Genomic DNA, 13,059 nt, shown 5'->3' on the forward strand with positions numbered 1-13,059 from the left:
GGCCTGACAGCAGTGGCATAGCTAAGGAGCTATGGGCCCCGGTGCAAGTTTTACATGGGGCCCCCCAAGCACTCTATACATAACAATTGATACGGCGCACCAAAATCTGCCATGGTCATCTACTGTATTAGAGTTGTATTAGAAGGGGATGGGAAACAGTTTGTTAATGATTACTACAATTTAAAGCATCTATAGAAGTGATTATTAGTAGCACAGGGCCATTAGAAAGCTAATACTGTGTTTGAGGGAGGGCCCCTCTGACCTAAGGGCCCCGACTCGGTTGCTACTTCTGCAACTCCTATTGCTACGCCACTGCATGACAGCTATTTTGCAAGGGTTAACCTTGCTTCGTCAGAGGCAATAAAATGTACCAAACGTTATGTAATCAAAGCCTTCAAATAATGCAGCCTTCACACTCGCCTCACCCCCGTCTATCAAGGTTGAAACGCATGCCGTCCGTCCCATTTTTCCTGTTTCCGCTCTCTTAGTGTAAATAGCAGGTAAGTGGCTCCAGCCTTTCCGGCGAGCCGCGGGTATACTTAGGCATACTTAGTTTCTGGAAGCGACACACATCGTCATGGCGATGGGACAAGAAGTCACTCACAGACGTAGAGATGCTCGCACCGCCCAGCATATATCCTCCAAAACACTCCCGCCCTCTCATATTAGCCATGGAAGCAGCAGCTCTCTCACCTGCTGTGTACACTAGGAGGGCAGAAACCGGAATGGGACAGATGGCATGCATTCCACGCTGGCTAAAGGGGCGAGGTGAGTGTGAAGACTGCATTACAAAGCATGAGGTGAGCTGAGTATCTGGAGAGCAGTGGGCTGCTTTCTATGATCCAATTTCATTGGCTCCTCACCCTGTGATCGCTGTGAGCCAATCACAGTGACCACAAAGGAAAAAATGGGAAAAAAAGGCTCTGGTCCTTAAGGGGCCATCCCCAATGACTTAAATAAGGCAGGGAAAATATAATCACCTGACCAGTCCATTATCAAGATACAGAGAACATATGTGACTGCTGTATTGCAATCAAAATGTGTTTCAATAGGTCAGAGGCCCTGTCAGTTATAACACTTAAAAGCCTGTACATGCGCAAAATCAATGTCTCCCGGCAGAGATCGGTGCCCGATCCCTCAGGCAACATTTGCAGGACCAAGTCTGATGGAACCTGTTGCTAGCCTGCAGGTTAGCGACGTGTACAGTTGCTATGTGGGGAGGGCGGAGGGACGATGGAATGACATGTTTGGGGCATCTGGGTAAGTAGAGAGAACAGTTCTCTTGGCTGACGTAATCTGACCTGGCTGAGCGGTTGAGAGGCTCGGGCAGAGGTGGTCATCATCGGCTGCCTAGGAAGAGTTTTTGTCTGGCGTATGTACAGAGCTTTAAATACAAAGCTGCCACAGTGCTCTGTTACAGCCAACCCTTGAATTGAGGAAACTGCATGGCAATGTAGCCATTTTTAGGTATTTGTAGGTTTACCAGCAGTTTGTTTTTATTGAGCCCTTGTGCAGCATTTTAATGTTTACTTTGGCACCTGTAAATACGAAAATAGCATGGAAAGCTGTGAGGTAATTATCTCATAAATATCAATTCACAAAGAATATTGTGTGAGGTAAAACAAGTGAGATGTTCCGTAATTTATCTCCTTCCAGAATGTGGCCTTTATTGTTGCTATTGAATGGCTAGCTTTGCAGTCCTACATAAATCACTACATATTCCTTTAATTTAACCCCTTCTCTATTTCAACGTCTTTTTTTTAGTTTTTTTCCCCCAAACTTTTTCTTTCCTTTAGTTTTTCCCTTTCCATTTTGCCTGGCTGTCACACTGAGCTTTTGGCTAGCTGTTTCCGAGTCACACACCTGCAGCAAGCATGCAGCCAGTGGAGTAAGGCCAGCGTCAAAGCATCCGATCTGTATGCTAATTCTGGGCCAGTGACTTGTAGTATTGCATGACTTTCAACTCTTTCAACTGCCCCTCTTTCGGAGAGAGAACCCAATCCTTCTGTCCCTCTTTCTTCCTCATTTGTCCCTCTTTCAGGACTGATGTTCAGATCTGTATAAATATATGTATTTTTTACTACTACTGAAAAATGTGTTTAATTGACTAAACTTTATTCTCATCCTTTAAATTGATATAAAGTGTAGAGAAACCGAGAGCCCAATATAGTGTAGTATGTTAAGCATAAATGAAATAAAGGTTATCGTGAGAAAATTATACTCACAAACATGGGTTACCACAAAGGCAACCACTGTATAGGCAGGTGAGGAGATTAGACCTGTCCTCACTCAGGGATAAGAAGTCGCTCTCTGTAGATGCGAAAGGGGGTAGATCACCCCTCCACCAGGGGTGGACACGGTATAGCAGTAGGAGAACAGAGGCGCCAGCAGGATAAAAGCGGATAAAAACTTTAAAATTTACTGGGAGGAAGTGGTGGACTTACCTCCATAAAGCAGACACGAAAGACTGTCTGAATAGTAGCAATCACATTTATTAAATAGTACCCCAAAAAAGTGCAACACGTTTCGCAGGCCCAGCCCGCTTCATCAGGCAATAAACGTGGGGACAAAACAGAATTTTGGCATTAGCAGGTGTAGCGCTACACCTGCTAATGCCAAAATTCTGTTTTGTCCCCACGTTTATTGCCTGATGAAGCGGGCTGGGCCTGCGAAACGCGTTGCACTTTTTTGGGGTACTATTTAATAAATGTGATTGCTACTATTCAGACAGTCTTTCGTGTCTGCTTTATGGAGGTAAGTCCACCACTTCCTCCCAGCAAATTTTAAAGTTTTTATCCACTTTTATCCTGCTGGCGCCTCTGTTCTCCTACTGCTATATCCTTTAAATTGATATATTTCTTATTTTAATATATTAATATTAAGGAAAATGAACCAGGATAGGAAAGACCAGTGTGGTTTCAATTATAAAAGAAGACATTTTTCTTATGAAGTCTTTGTGGTATGCATGACTGGGGGGTGTAGGGGGGGGTGGCAGGGACGTGACCTAAGTGTCTCTTATTCTTATCTAAAAAAGTTGGGAGGTGTGATATTAAAGGCAGAGGATCAGCACAGAAGTCAGGCAACTGGCATTGTTTATTAGAGCATGAAGATGGAAGTCTCTGTATTACTATCACTTTAACCCTCTGGGCTATACAATTATATCGGCCAGGAGGTGGGTCAGCACTATTTTTAACATTTTTTTATTTTTTAAATCATGTAGCGAGCCCAGGGCTCGCTACATGATAGCCGCAGCGCAGCGGCACCCCCCCCCCCCCCCCCACCCACTCCGATCGCCTTCGGCGATCAGAGTAAGCAGGATATCCCGTTCAGAACGGGATTTCCTGCTGGGCTTCCCCGGTCGCCATGGCGACGGGGCGGGATGACGTCATGGACGTCGTGACGTCAGAGGGAGTTCCAATCCACCCCTCAGCGCTGCCTGGCACTGATTGGCCAGGCTGCGCAAGGGGTCGGGGAGGGGGGGGCTGATCGGCGGCGAGCGGCGGCGATCGGAAGTTACACGCAGCTAGCAAAGTGCTAGCTGCGTGTAACAAAAAAAAATTATGCAAATCGGCCCCTGAGAACTCCTCCTGCGCGACATACCCCGAGCTCAGCTCGGGATTATCGCTCAGGAGGTTAAGTAAACATCTATAGAGAACCTAACAGCACCTTGGCATAGCTCAGAGGGAGCCATGGTTGGATAGTCATGACATAGGCAGTAATAGCTTCTTTACCTTGTTGCAGCTGGTGAATAATTTGAAGCAGAAGATCCTAAAGCTGGAGAAGCAGTGTAAGGAGAAAGATAATGCCCTCAGGTAAGCAGCATGCAGTGTGTGGGAAGAGGCAGCATACAGAAACATTCACCTTAGGATGTTGCTGCAGAGACCAGTAGCCTGACCATGCACAGCAAGGGATTAGCCTGCTCTTCCCTCCCTCACCTGAGGAACCAAATCTATGTGACTGTTTTAAAGTAACACAAGAGCATGGGCACGGCATGTGCTCATTACCAAGCAGCTCCTGGCTTTTAAATGGTCTGCAGGGAAAGTCTGTTGGCAAATGTAAAAGTGCATGTTGTACCAGAAATAGCTAGGACTGAAACTGATTACACTATCTTGTTTATCCTACAAAGAGTTTCACATAATAACGTAATTATGTGTTGGCAGGGTCACCACTTGCAGGCTGTCTCACGCCCCATCCTAACCTCTGCTAACTGACTTACCTGAGGGGTGCCCTAGGCTTTCAAAGAGGTGAGCAGTACAGGCTGTTTCCTGTAGGGAGTAGTCGTTGTTGATTTTCCCAGGTGGGGTGAGCACTTTGAGCGCTGCCTTTGCTGCTTCCTCACCCCTTCCCTGGTGGAGTTGCAGGTGGTGAAAATGCGTGGGACCCCACCAATACTGCTCACCTCTGTTTGGAAATCTATGTGACTGTACAGTTATTAACCCATGCTGTAGGCACAATACCCTTGTGTCATCCTCAGCTTAGCATTTGCCGCAATTCCCCACATCCAGGACACATCCAATTCCCCACATCTAGAGACTGCCACGCCCACTTGCACAACTCCTATCGAATACACATGTTGTCTCCAGAGATGTCCCGGCTCCTTGTTCATGCTGTCAGAATCTGTCATCTAAACTGCTGCATAATCCAAATAACATACTGGTAGTTAAATTGGCTCCACCCCCTAAGAAATTGCTCTTGACATGTCACACACACACATACACACGTAACCCCTTCCTTATGCCTAAATGTATTCTCCTTCCATGTTTAACTACTTCCTGATGCCTAGCATCCCACTTTCCCTCAAGCTTAACTGCTTCCTGACACCCTGCCCTAGCCTCTCCCCAATAGAAACCTTCCTGACTCATAGCGTTAACATCCCCCAACATTAAACCTTCCTGATGCCTATCCCTAACCTTCCGCTTGATACCTGGCTATCCCTAACCTCACCCCAACATTAAAGGATACCCGAACTGAGATGTGACATGATGAGATAGACATGGGTATCTACAGTGCCTAGCACAGAAATAACTATGTTGTGTTCCTTTTTTTTCTTTCTCTGCCTGAAAGAGTTAAATATCAGGTATGTAAGTGGCTGACTCAGTCCTGACTCAGACAGGAAGTGACTACAGTGTGACCCTCACTGATAAGGAATTCCAACTATAAAACACTTTCCTAGCAGAAAATGGCTTCTGAGAGCAAGAAAGAGATAAAAAGGGGAATTTCTTATCAGTGAGGGTCACATTGTAGTCACTTCCTGTCTGAGTCAGGACTGAGTCAGCCACTTACATACCTGATATTTAACTCCTTCAGGCAGAGAAAGACAAAAAGGAACACAGCATAGTTATTTGTGTGCTTGGCACTGTACATACACATATCTATCTCATCATGTCACATGTCACCTTGGATGTCCTTTAAACTTTCTTGATGCCTAAACCTAATCTCGGCCCAACATTAAACTTTGTGACACCCAGTCTTAACCTCCTCTCCGCTCCTCCCACAATATTAAACCTTCCTGACACCTTACATTAACCTGCTTACCCTCTAACATCTAAAGCTGACCTCATCCTATTGCTAATTAACCCTCATTGCAAGATCCAGTCACGAGGGCCCAACATTTTGACTGCTAGCATTTTGGCTATAGAAAACACTGGCCGCTAAATGAAATCCTCGCTTCTAAAGTAATGATCTTGCATGCAGTGACTTCTCTCTAGAATTGCATGTGAACTAAGCAGTTCTCAAATGCACACTTCACATTCACTATTCATTTTTTCACTACTCTGGAGGTCAAAGGAAGTGGCTCCTCCTCCCGTCTCCTGTACCCATTCAGCAACTGACACTTTTCTGGAAGGAAAAAGTAACACATAGGCCTCGATTCATAAAGCATTACCACATTCTGTAATGCTGAAAACAGCTGACTTTACTGAGCACTTAGGAAAATGTCAGTTCGTAAATGCTGTTACTGCATAAAAAACTGAAGTTACCGAGCAATGAGGTAGATTACTGACTTGTGGGATAAACACCTAAATAAATGTCAGTAAATGTCAATTCATAAAGAATCGATCATGACGTAAAAGCCTGAAATTTTTCCGGCACCTCTGGCTGTGGGAACCCAGCAGGACTCAGACAAGCAGAGAGGGATAAGCTATGACTGACAGGAGTAGAAGCCAATAGAAACAGCCTCTGTCTCCTGCAAGTCGGGATGATGCATTTTGATAGGACCCCGAAGCCTGCTCTGGGGGGTCCTGCTTTTCTACCTTCAGGCAGTGACAGAGAGAACGGGATAAAAGAAGTTTCCCCTGCCTTCCTTTACCAGTTTAACCTCTCCTGTTCCTGTTTGAAGATGCAGAATAGCTAGTAGGGAAATCATCTAAGCATGGCATGTGTAAAGTCTCCTGGAAGTTCATCTAAGCTGTGGCAATTCAATAAAATGTTATGAAAGACTAACAGACAGATTCAGAGCGAGCAGAGGCAGTATAACAAACAGTATAGCAAAACATGTACATCTTAAGGGATGTCAGGATGCCTCTTACTGTTGTAATGCTGTCTCTGCACTGAGTTTTTGTCTATTGAAGCCGGTAAATAACCGGACTTCTACCGCACCTGTGAACCTTTTTATGAATTAGCACACAAAAGTCTAAAATAGAGAATGCGGTGATTTACCGAGCATTTTACATTTACCGCACTGTGCTCTATGAATCAAGGCCTTAGTAACTGTTGCAGACTGCTGTACATACTCTGAACATCCACAAGCAGTTAGCAGCAGCAGTTAGCACACAGCAATGAGATAGCACCTGGAAATCCTTCTAATTGAGTCCATATGGTGGCGGTCAGATAACGCATTTCATGTATGACAACGATCTGATGTGTGTTCCCAGATTCATTTATGTAATTACTGTTGAATTGACACTTCTGTGCTACTTGGAGCAAATGTAAGGAAAGCTCTATCTGCTGATGAGGTCATTAATCCATTTCTATTGGCACATTTTGTTTAGCAAACTGCAGACAGACCTTAAGACTACCAGCGTGGACGAGATGAGAATAGCTATAGAGACCTACTATGAAGAGGTGGGTGGTGAAAACCAGGTTATGTTTCATTCCTTGTCTTCCTAGTGGCTAGCACTATCACTTTGCTGCTAGAATCCCAAATTCATATCCCAGCCAGGGCCCTAACTGCATGGAGTTTGCATGATCTTTATGAGTTTGAGTTTTCCTTCCACATCTCCAAATGATCCAGTAAGTTAACCAACATTAGATTGTGTGACGGTTTGATGGACAATTAGTATGTAGGAATTATTGGACAGTTAGTATGTATGAATGTACCCTTTAAAGTGGACCCAAGCTCTGGCAGAGCACACAATTAAAAGTCTTTATTTCACATATAGTTGCTGAAGAAATCCACTGCTCTGTGTTTCTGTGTTCATTTACCCAGAAGTGTCTAATTAGTTCTTAATAGTGATGTTGGTGAACACTTTGCCAGCAAATAGCTATGGGTAGCCTACCCCTGTACTACTTCCATGTCGCAATGACCCGCAGTAGTACACATGCCCTCGGCCGGATGCATTCATTAGTACACATGCCCTGGCCCGGCGATGCGTGTCCTTGATTGCACGCCTGTGGCCAGGCACACTTTGTGACGTCACGCTCATGCGCAGAGCATGCCCGGCCACAGGCGCGCGATCGAGGATGCGCACTGCCTGGCCAGGGCATGCGTACTAATGAACGCATCCGGCCCAGGTCATGTGTACTACTGCGGGTCATTGTGACCTGGAGGTAATACAGGGGTCAGGCTGCCCATAGCTACGAGGCGAGCAGCTCTGCAAACTGCTCGCTACATCTCTAGTTCTTAACAGCAGCAGTGAATAGACTGGCGGAGCACCGCTGCTGTGGCTCTTTCCCCATATAGTAAACACTGGAGATTGACACCTTCAGTGCTCCCTGCAAAAGTGAAACCAAGTTCTAAACTTCAGGGGGGGTTTTAGGATCTCCATAAATTGTAATGAAGAACATTTTTCATCCATAAAGGTTATCATGCTGTGGCTAATCTTTTTAAGCAGAGAGGAAATTCTGAGTTTATTTCCACTTTAAAAATGATAATAATAATAATAGTAACTGCTGAGGGGCCCAAGTGGTCCTAATGTGTTTGCTACTCTCCTCCTGTGTTCCTATATCCTGTGACTACCAAACACCTGTGTTTAAACCATGTGACAGAGCTCAGAGGGGGGCTGTGTGGGATGAATGTAGTGGGAATACTGAGGAAACCAGTGAGAAGACACAGATAGGGGTGGGAAATGGAGGGTGTCATTGCTCACGTGTGCCTAGGTTTTGGTGCCCCCATCAGAATTTTGCTTTGGTGCTCTTACTCCCTGTCCCTGGGATCTCTGTGGAGCTTTGCCACTCTAACATGAAAACTGGTAAAGACAGGAAATGACCTATAGCAATAAAAGCTAGCCAAGGATTCTACCCCTAGTGTAAAGCTAACTACCCATGGCCAGATGGATCGGGGGCTCTCTCTAGTCAAACAATCCTTCCCCGATCCATCCGTCCTGATCTTCAAGCGTCCTTTGCGATGGAAATAGTGTTTCCGTGATCGCGCTAATTACCGTGGGAGTCCGTGGAGATCTGAATGATTGTCATTCAGTGGTCCGACATGACAGGCGCGATTTGCGCACGTCGCTGAACATTGCTTAACTAAATTAAGTTAAATGATGTTACATGAGATCGTGAAAAACGTACGGTCATCGTGAAAAACTCGCCAGTCTCTGGATAAATCGCATCGTAGGACCTTAAAGAGGACCTCCTTGCAAAAATGAATAAATCTGACAGTGCTGCTGTATTGAAAAGTTAAAGTTACCTCCAGAGTCTTGTCCCACAAAGCGGCCCAGAAGACCCTGCATCACTACACTTCCGCTGCTTGGCCCCGCCTCTCCTCTCTCCTCCCAGAAAAAACGGTAATTTAATGCAGTAAATAGCTTGGCGTTTTTCTCAGAGGAGAGGGGAAGCGGGGCCAATCGGCAGATGTGGAGTGATGCAGGTACTTCAGTGCGGCTTTGTGGGACAAGACTCCGGAGGTAAATATAACTTTTCAATACAGCAGCGCTGTCAGTTTTTTTTGTTGTTGTTGTTTTTGCATGGAGATCCGCTTTAAGGGCACTCTTCCCCTTTTTACACACAAAAAAAAATCGTGCTTTCAGTCATTCTAGAAGAGGTTTTTCCTGTCTTCCTTACCCCAGCAACGTAGGTGTTGCATGTGTATTGAGAGCTACACAAATTACATACTGTCTTATGTAATTTGTGTAAACCATGGTAACACGCTTCCTGTTCACATTAGGGTTAATGGAGTTTAGTGAAAATACCCCTTTGTGCCTTGCAGACACAGACACACATTCAGTTCACCTTTTCCCCTAATAGACAATTTTTTTTAATCTTCTGTTTAAAATAACTTTTCAGCACTCTGCAATAGAAAAAAGACCAAAAAGTAGGATAAAATGTACTGTCAAAATTATTCGGAGTATTTTTTGCTTGCTGGTGGCTTAAAGTGTACGAGAGACGGAAGTAAATTAAAAGATGTATACGTACCTGGGGCTTCCTCCAGCCCAATCTGCACTGATAGCTCCCCCGCCAGCATCCTCAGCCTTCTCCAGCTCCGGTAGCGGGTCCCGTAACTTCCTCCAGTCGCAGCCAGTCATGCACAGTGCGCTCTCTCCGTCTTTCCCTGGCGGGGAATAGTACTATTCTCCAGCGGAGAGGACTGAGGAACGACGGCGGGGGAGCGATCCGTGCGGAGGGGGCTGGAGGAAGGCCCAGGTATGTATAAATCTTTTAATTTACTTTGTCTCTGGTTTCCTTTAAAAGGCAATTTATCAGTAATGTGTGAACATATCACCTAGGAGAAAACGTAACCTTTGCCTTAAAAGGCATTTTATGACAAGTTATAAAAAAATCAACTAGGAGAAAAAGTGAATTGCATATGGACCAGAGTGTCTAACTTTCTAAAGCTTTGTATACATGCTACGCTACACTTGGCCTTTTTACAAACACACTAATGTAATGCTCAACGGATGTGGAGCCTATTTATTCCAAAATACCTAAATGATAAGCTAATAATGGGAGTCTGTTAAAGCGGAACTCAGAACTTCCTCTCTGCTCTAAAAGATACGCAACAGCATAATAACCTTTAAAGAAAGACATTTCTTTGTTATAGCCGATACAAATCCTGCAATACTGCAAACTGTTGTAATCCCTACACCGTCCACCTGATTCGGATGTAAATACCCTACATTTAAAGCTGACAGTCTGCAGTTAAAGCACATTGTATTTGTTTCATTTCAAATACATTGTGGTTGTGTATAGAGCCAAAAATGTTAGAATTGTGTAAATGTCCCAATATTTATGGACAAGACTGTATATGGTATTAAGGTGATCCTTCAATTGCTGGAGCTTCTGAATGTTGCCAGCTGATTGTTTCTCCAATCCAGCAGCTCTAACACCCTATGCATTATAGTTAAATCCAACAAGAAAAGATCATCTGCATGAGGATCAGAATAAATCTTCCACAAAAAGCCAGATAAAGCTTGAATACAAAAATCTTTATTGATACACAAGAACAAAAATAAAAACACTTAAAAATGAGAAAAGACACTCAGGGGGTTCTGACACACGTCATAAATCACAGAGATGTCAAACGTCAATCAAAACTTCCATTGTACAGGCAGGAAAAGTTTGTGCCGGGCAGGCACATTGGCGTGCCTGGTGTGACTGTATACACAAAATCCCTATCTGAATAATACAAGACTAAGGGATATACCACAATTATAAAGTTCTATACAAGCACTGTATGGCCTAGTGCACACCAAAAAACGCTAGCAGATCCGCAAAATGCTAACAGATTTTGAAACGCTTTTTCTTATTTTTATGTAGCGTTTCACCTAGCATTTTGCGGTTTTGGGAAGCGTTTTTGGTGTAGTAGATTGTATGTATTGTTACAGTAAAGCTGTTACTGAACAGCTACTGTAACAAAAACCGCCTGGCAAACCGCTCTGAAGTGCCGTTTTTCAGAGCGGTTTGCGTTTTTCCTATACTTAACATTGAGGCAGAAACGCCTCCGCAATCCAAAATCTGCAGCAGCCCGGGAGTATGCGTTTCTGCAAAACGCCTCCCGCTCTGGTGTGCACCAGCCAATTCAAATACATTACCCTAGCGTATCCGCAGCCGCAAGCGGATCGCAAAACGCAGCCGAACCGCTCTGGTGTGCACTAGGCCTATTGCAAGGCACAATAATTTATATAAAGACCTCTTGGACAATTGAAATAAAATCTTTATAAAGAGAGATGCAAATGCTAGGCAGCGCTAACAATGTGACAATACAACAGATAATAGTAAGCAGTCATTACCGGTACTTGTCCTGAGCGTGTGCCAGAAATGTGTGCCCCTCCACGCGTATCGCGGAAAAGCCGATTTATCAAGAGGTAAGATACACAGAACCAGTGCGCGTTTAAATAGTCTGACGGCGCCCTAAGTGGGACAGTCCTTTCCTGGTTTAACATGTGTGGCCACGCATGTACGCAATGACGCCGCTCGTCTCATTCAGATGGTCAGCTGGTGTGGAGAAGCAACATTTTTTTTATTTTTATCAAAATATCGTGCACATTGTATACAGTGAGCATCTAAATACACAATTCAATATTATAATGTGATCTACAAGCAAAAAAAACCCATAAAATAGACCACAACTGGCCAGTGATACATAGTGAAAAATAATGTTTAATGAAAAAGAAAGAGGACATCTTCTATGCATTATAGTTATCATCATTCATGTGCCAACGCTATCAGCAACAGCCGATGTGTAGAGAGCGTGTGCACAGCAGAGCTCCTGGACTGAAAGCCCAATCACCTGGCAACAGTGGCGTAGCTAAGGAGCTCTGGGCCCCAGTGCAAGTTTTACTTCGGGATCCCCGAACACGCCATACATAGCAATTGGTATGGTGCTCTAAAACCTGCCAAGGACAGCCACAGTACTAGAGGTGCAAGCAGGGTATTGAGAACAGTTTGTAAATGATCTCCACTATTCAAAATATCTATAAAAGTAATAATTATGGGTACAGAACCAATAAAGAGCTAGTATTATCTTTGAGGGACGGCCCCTCGGGGTTCCCTCTGGCTCAAGGGCCCCGATGCGGTCACTACCTCTGCATGCCCTATTGCTACACCACTGCCTGGCAATAATCAGCCTCTCCCTCATACATAAGAGCTGAGGCACCTGCAGGATCACACTATTATCAATCACATACTGAGATCTCATGCACTGCTGCTGTACTACATCTGCTGTCTAGCTTTACCTATTGCTGTATTCTCTACTGTTGCGTATCGGTACTGCAGACTGTGCATTACAAGCAGACTCCAATATTCTGCTTGGTTGTGTTCAATTCTAATCAGTCTGATTGCTTTGAGGCCTTTGCTCCATTATATTCTACTACAGTAATACAAGCTGTGCACCAATAATCAAATTATCATTACAGCGCTCTGCAAGTCTTCTACTCATCTAGTCCTGATGGAGTAACATTATGATTTTATCTGAAAAATCTTGCCTGTTCTACTCAGATCTACCACAAGATGGCAGTGCATATTTCCTCTTGATGGAATTGTAGGACAAAATAGGGAAATTGTATAAATAGCACATTCTGTTTGCTTTTCATAGATTCAGAGGTTGCAGCTTCTACTGGCTAAAGCGGAAACACAAGAGAAGAAGTGAGTAGCTGTTCCCAAAGCTGTGTGATCTATGCCTTGCTGAGTTTTAATGGCTACTTAACAAAAAAAAACAAAAAAACATAAAATTTAACATACATGCATGTAAACACATACAAATAAGAACTTTTCTTCCAGAGTACAATGAGCCATAAATTACTTTTCTCCTATGTTGCTGTCACTTACAGTAGGTAGTAGAAATCTGACAGAACCGACAGGTTTTCGACTAGCCGATCTCCTCATAGGGGATTCTCAGGGTTTTGTTTATTTTCAAAAGCACCTAGTGAATGGCAGTTGCTCAGTCCAACTGCCAGAATCACG

The 13,059-nt window shown here is 44.2% G+C and overlaps 1 protein-coding gene across 4 annotated transcripts in view; it reads left to right on the top strand.

Annotated features, from left to right (window-relative positions):
• IQCE (IQ motif containing E) overlaps positions 1–13,059 on the top strand; it is a 91,269-nt gene that overhangs the window by 26,298 nt on the left and 51,912 nt on the right. For all 4 annotated transcript variants that reach the window (XM_068244468.1, XM_068244465.1, XM_068244467.1 and 1 more), the window contains exons 10-12: positions 3,742–3,812; positions 6,990–7,062; positions 12,692–12,741. In XM_068244468.1, the coding sequence (XP_068100569.1) occupies positions 3,742–3,812; positions 6,990–7,062; positions 12,692–12,741 (194 nt within the window). The remainder of the gene's footprint in view (positions 1–3,741; positions 3,813–6,989; positions 7,063–12,691; positions 12,742–13,059) is intronic.

The sequence above is a fragment of the Hyperolius riggenbachi genome, chromosome 7, assembly GCF_040937935.1.
Source record: "Hyperolius riggenbachi isolate aHypRig1 chromosome 7, aHypRig1.pri, whole genome shotgun sequence".
In the NCBI taxonomy this organism is placed as follows: domain Eukaryota; kingdom Metazoa; phylum Chordata; class Amphibia; order Anura; family Hyperoliidae; genus Hyperolius; species Hyperolius riggenbachi.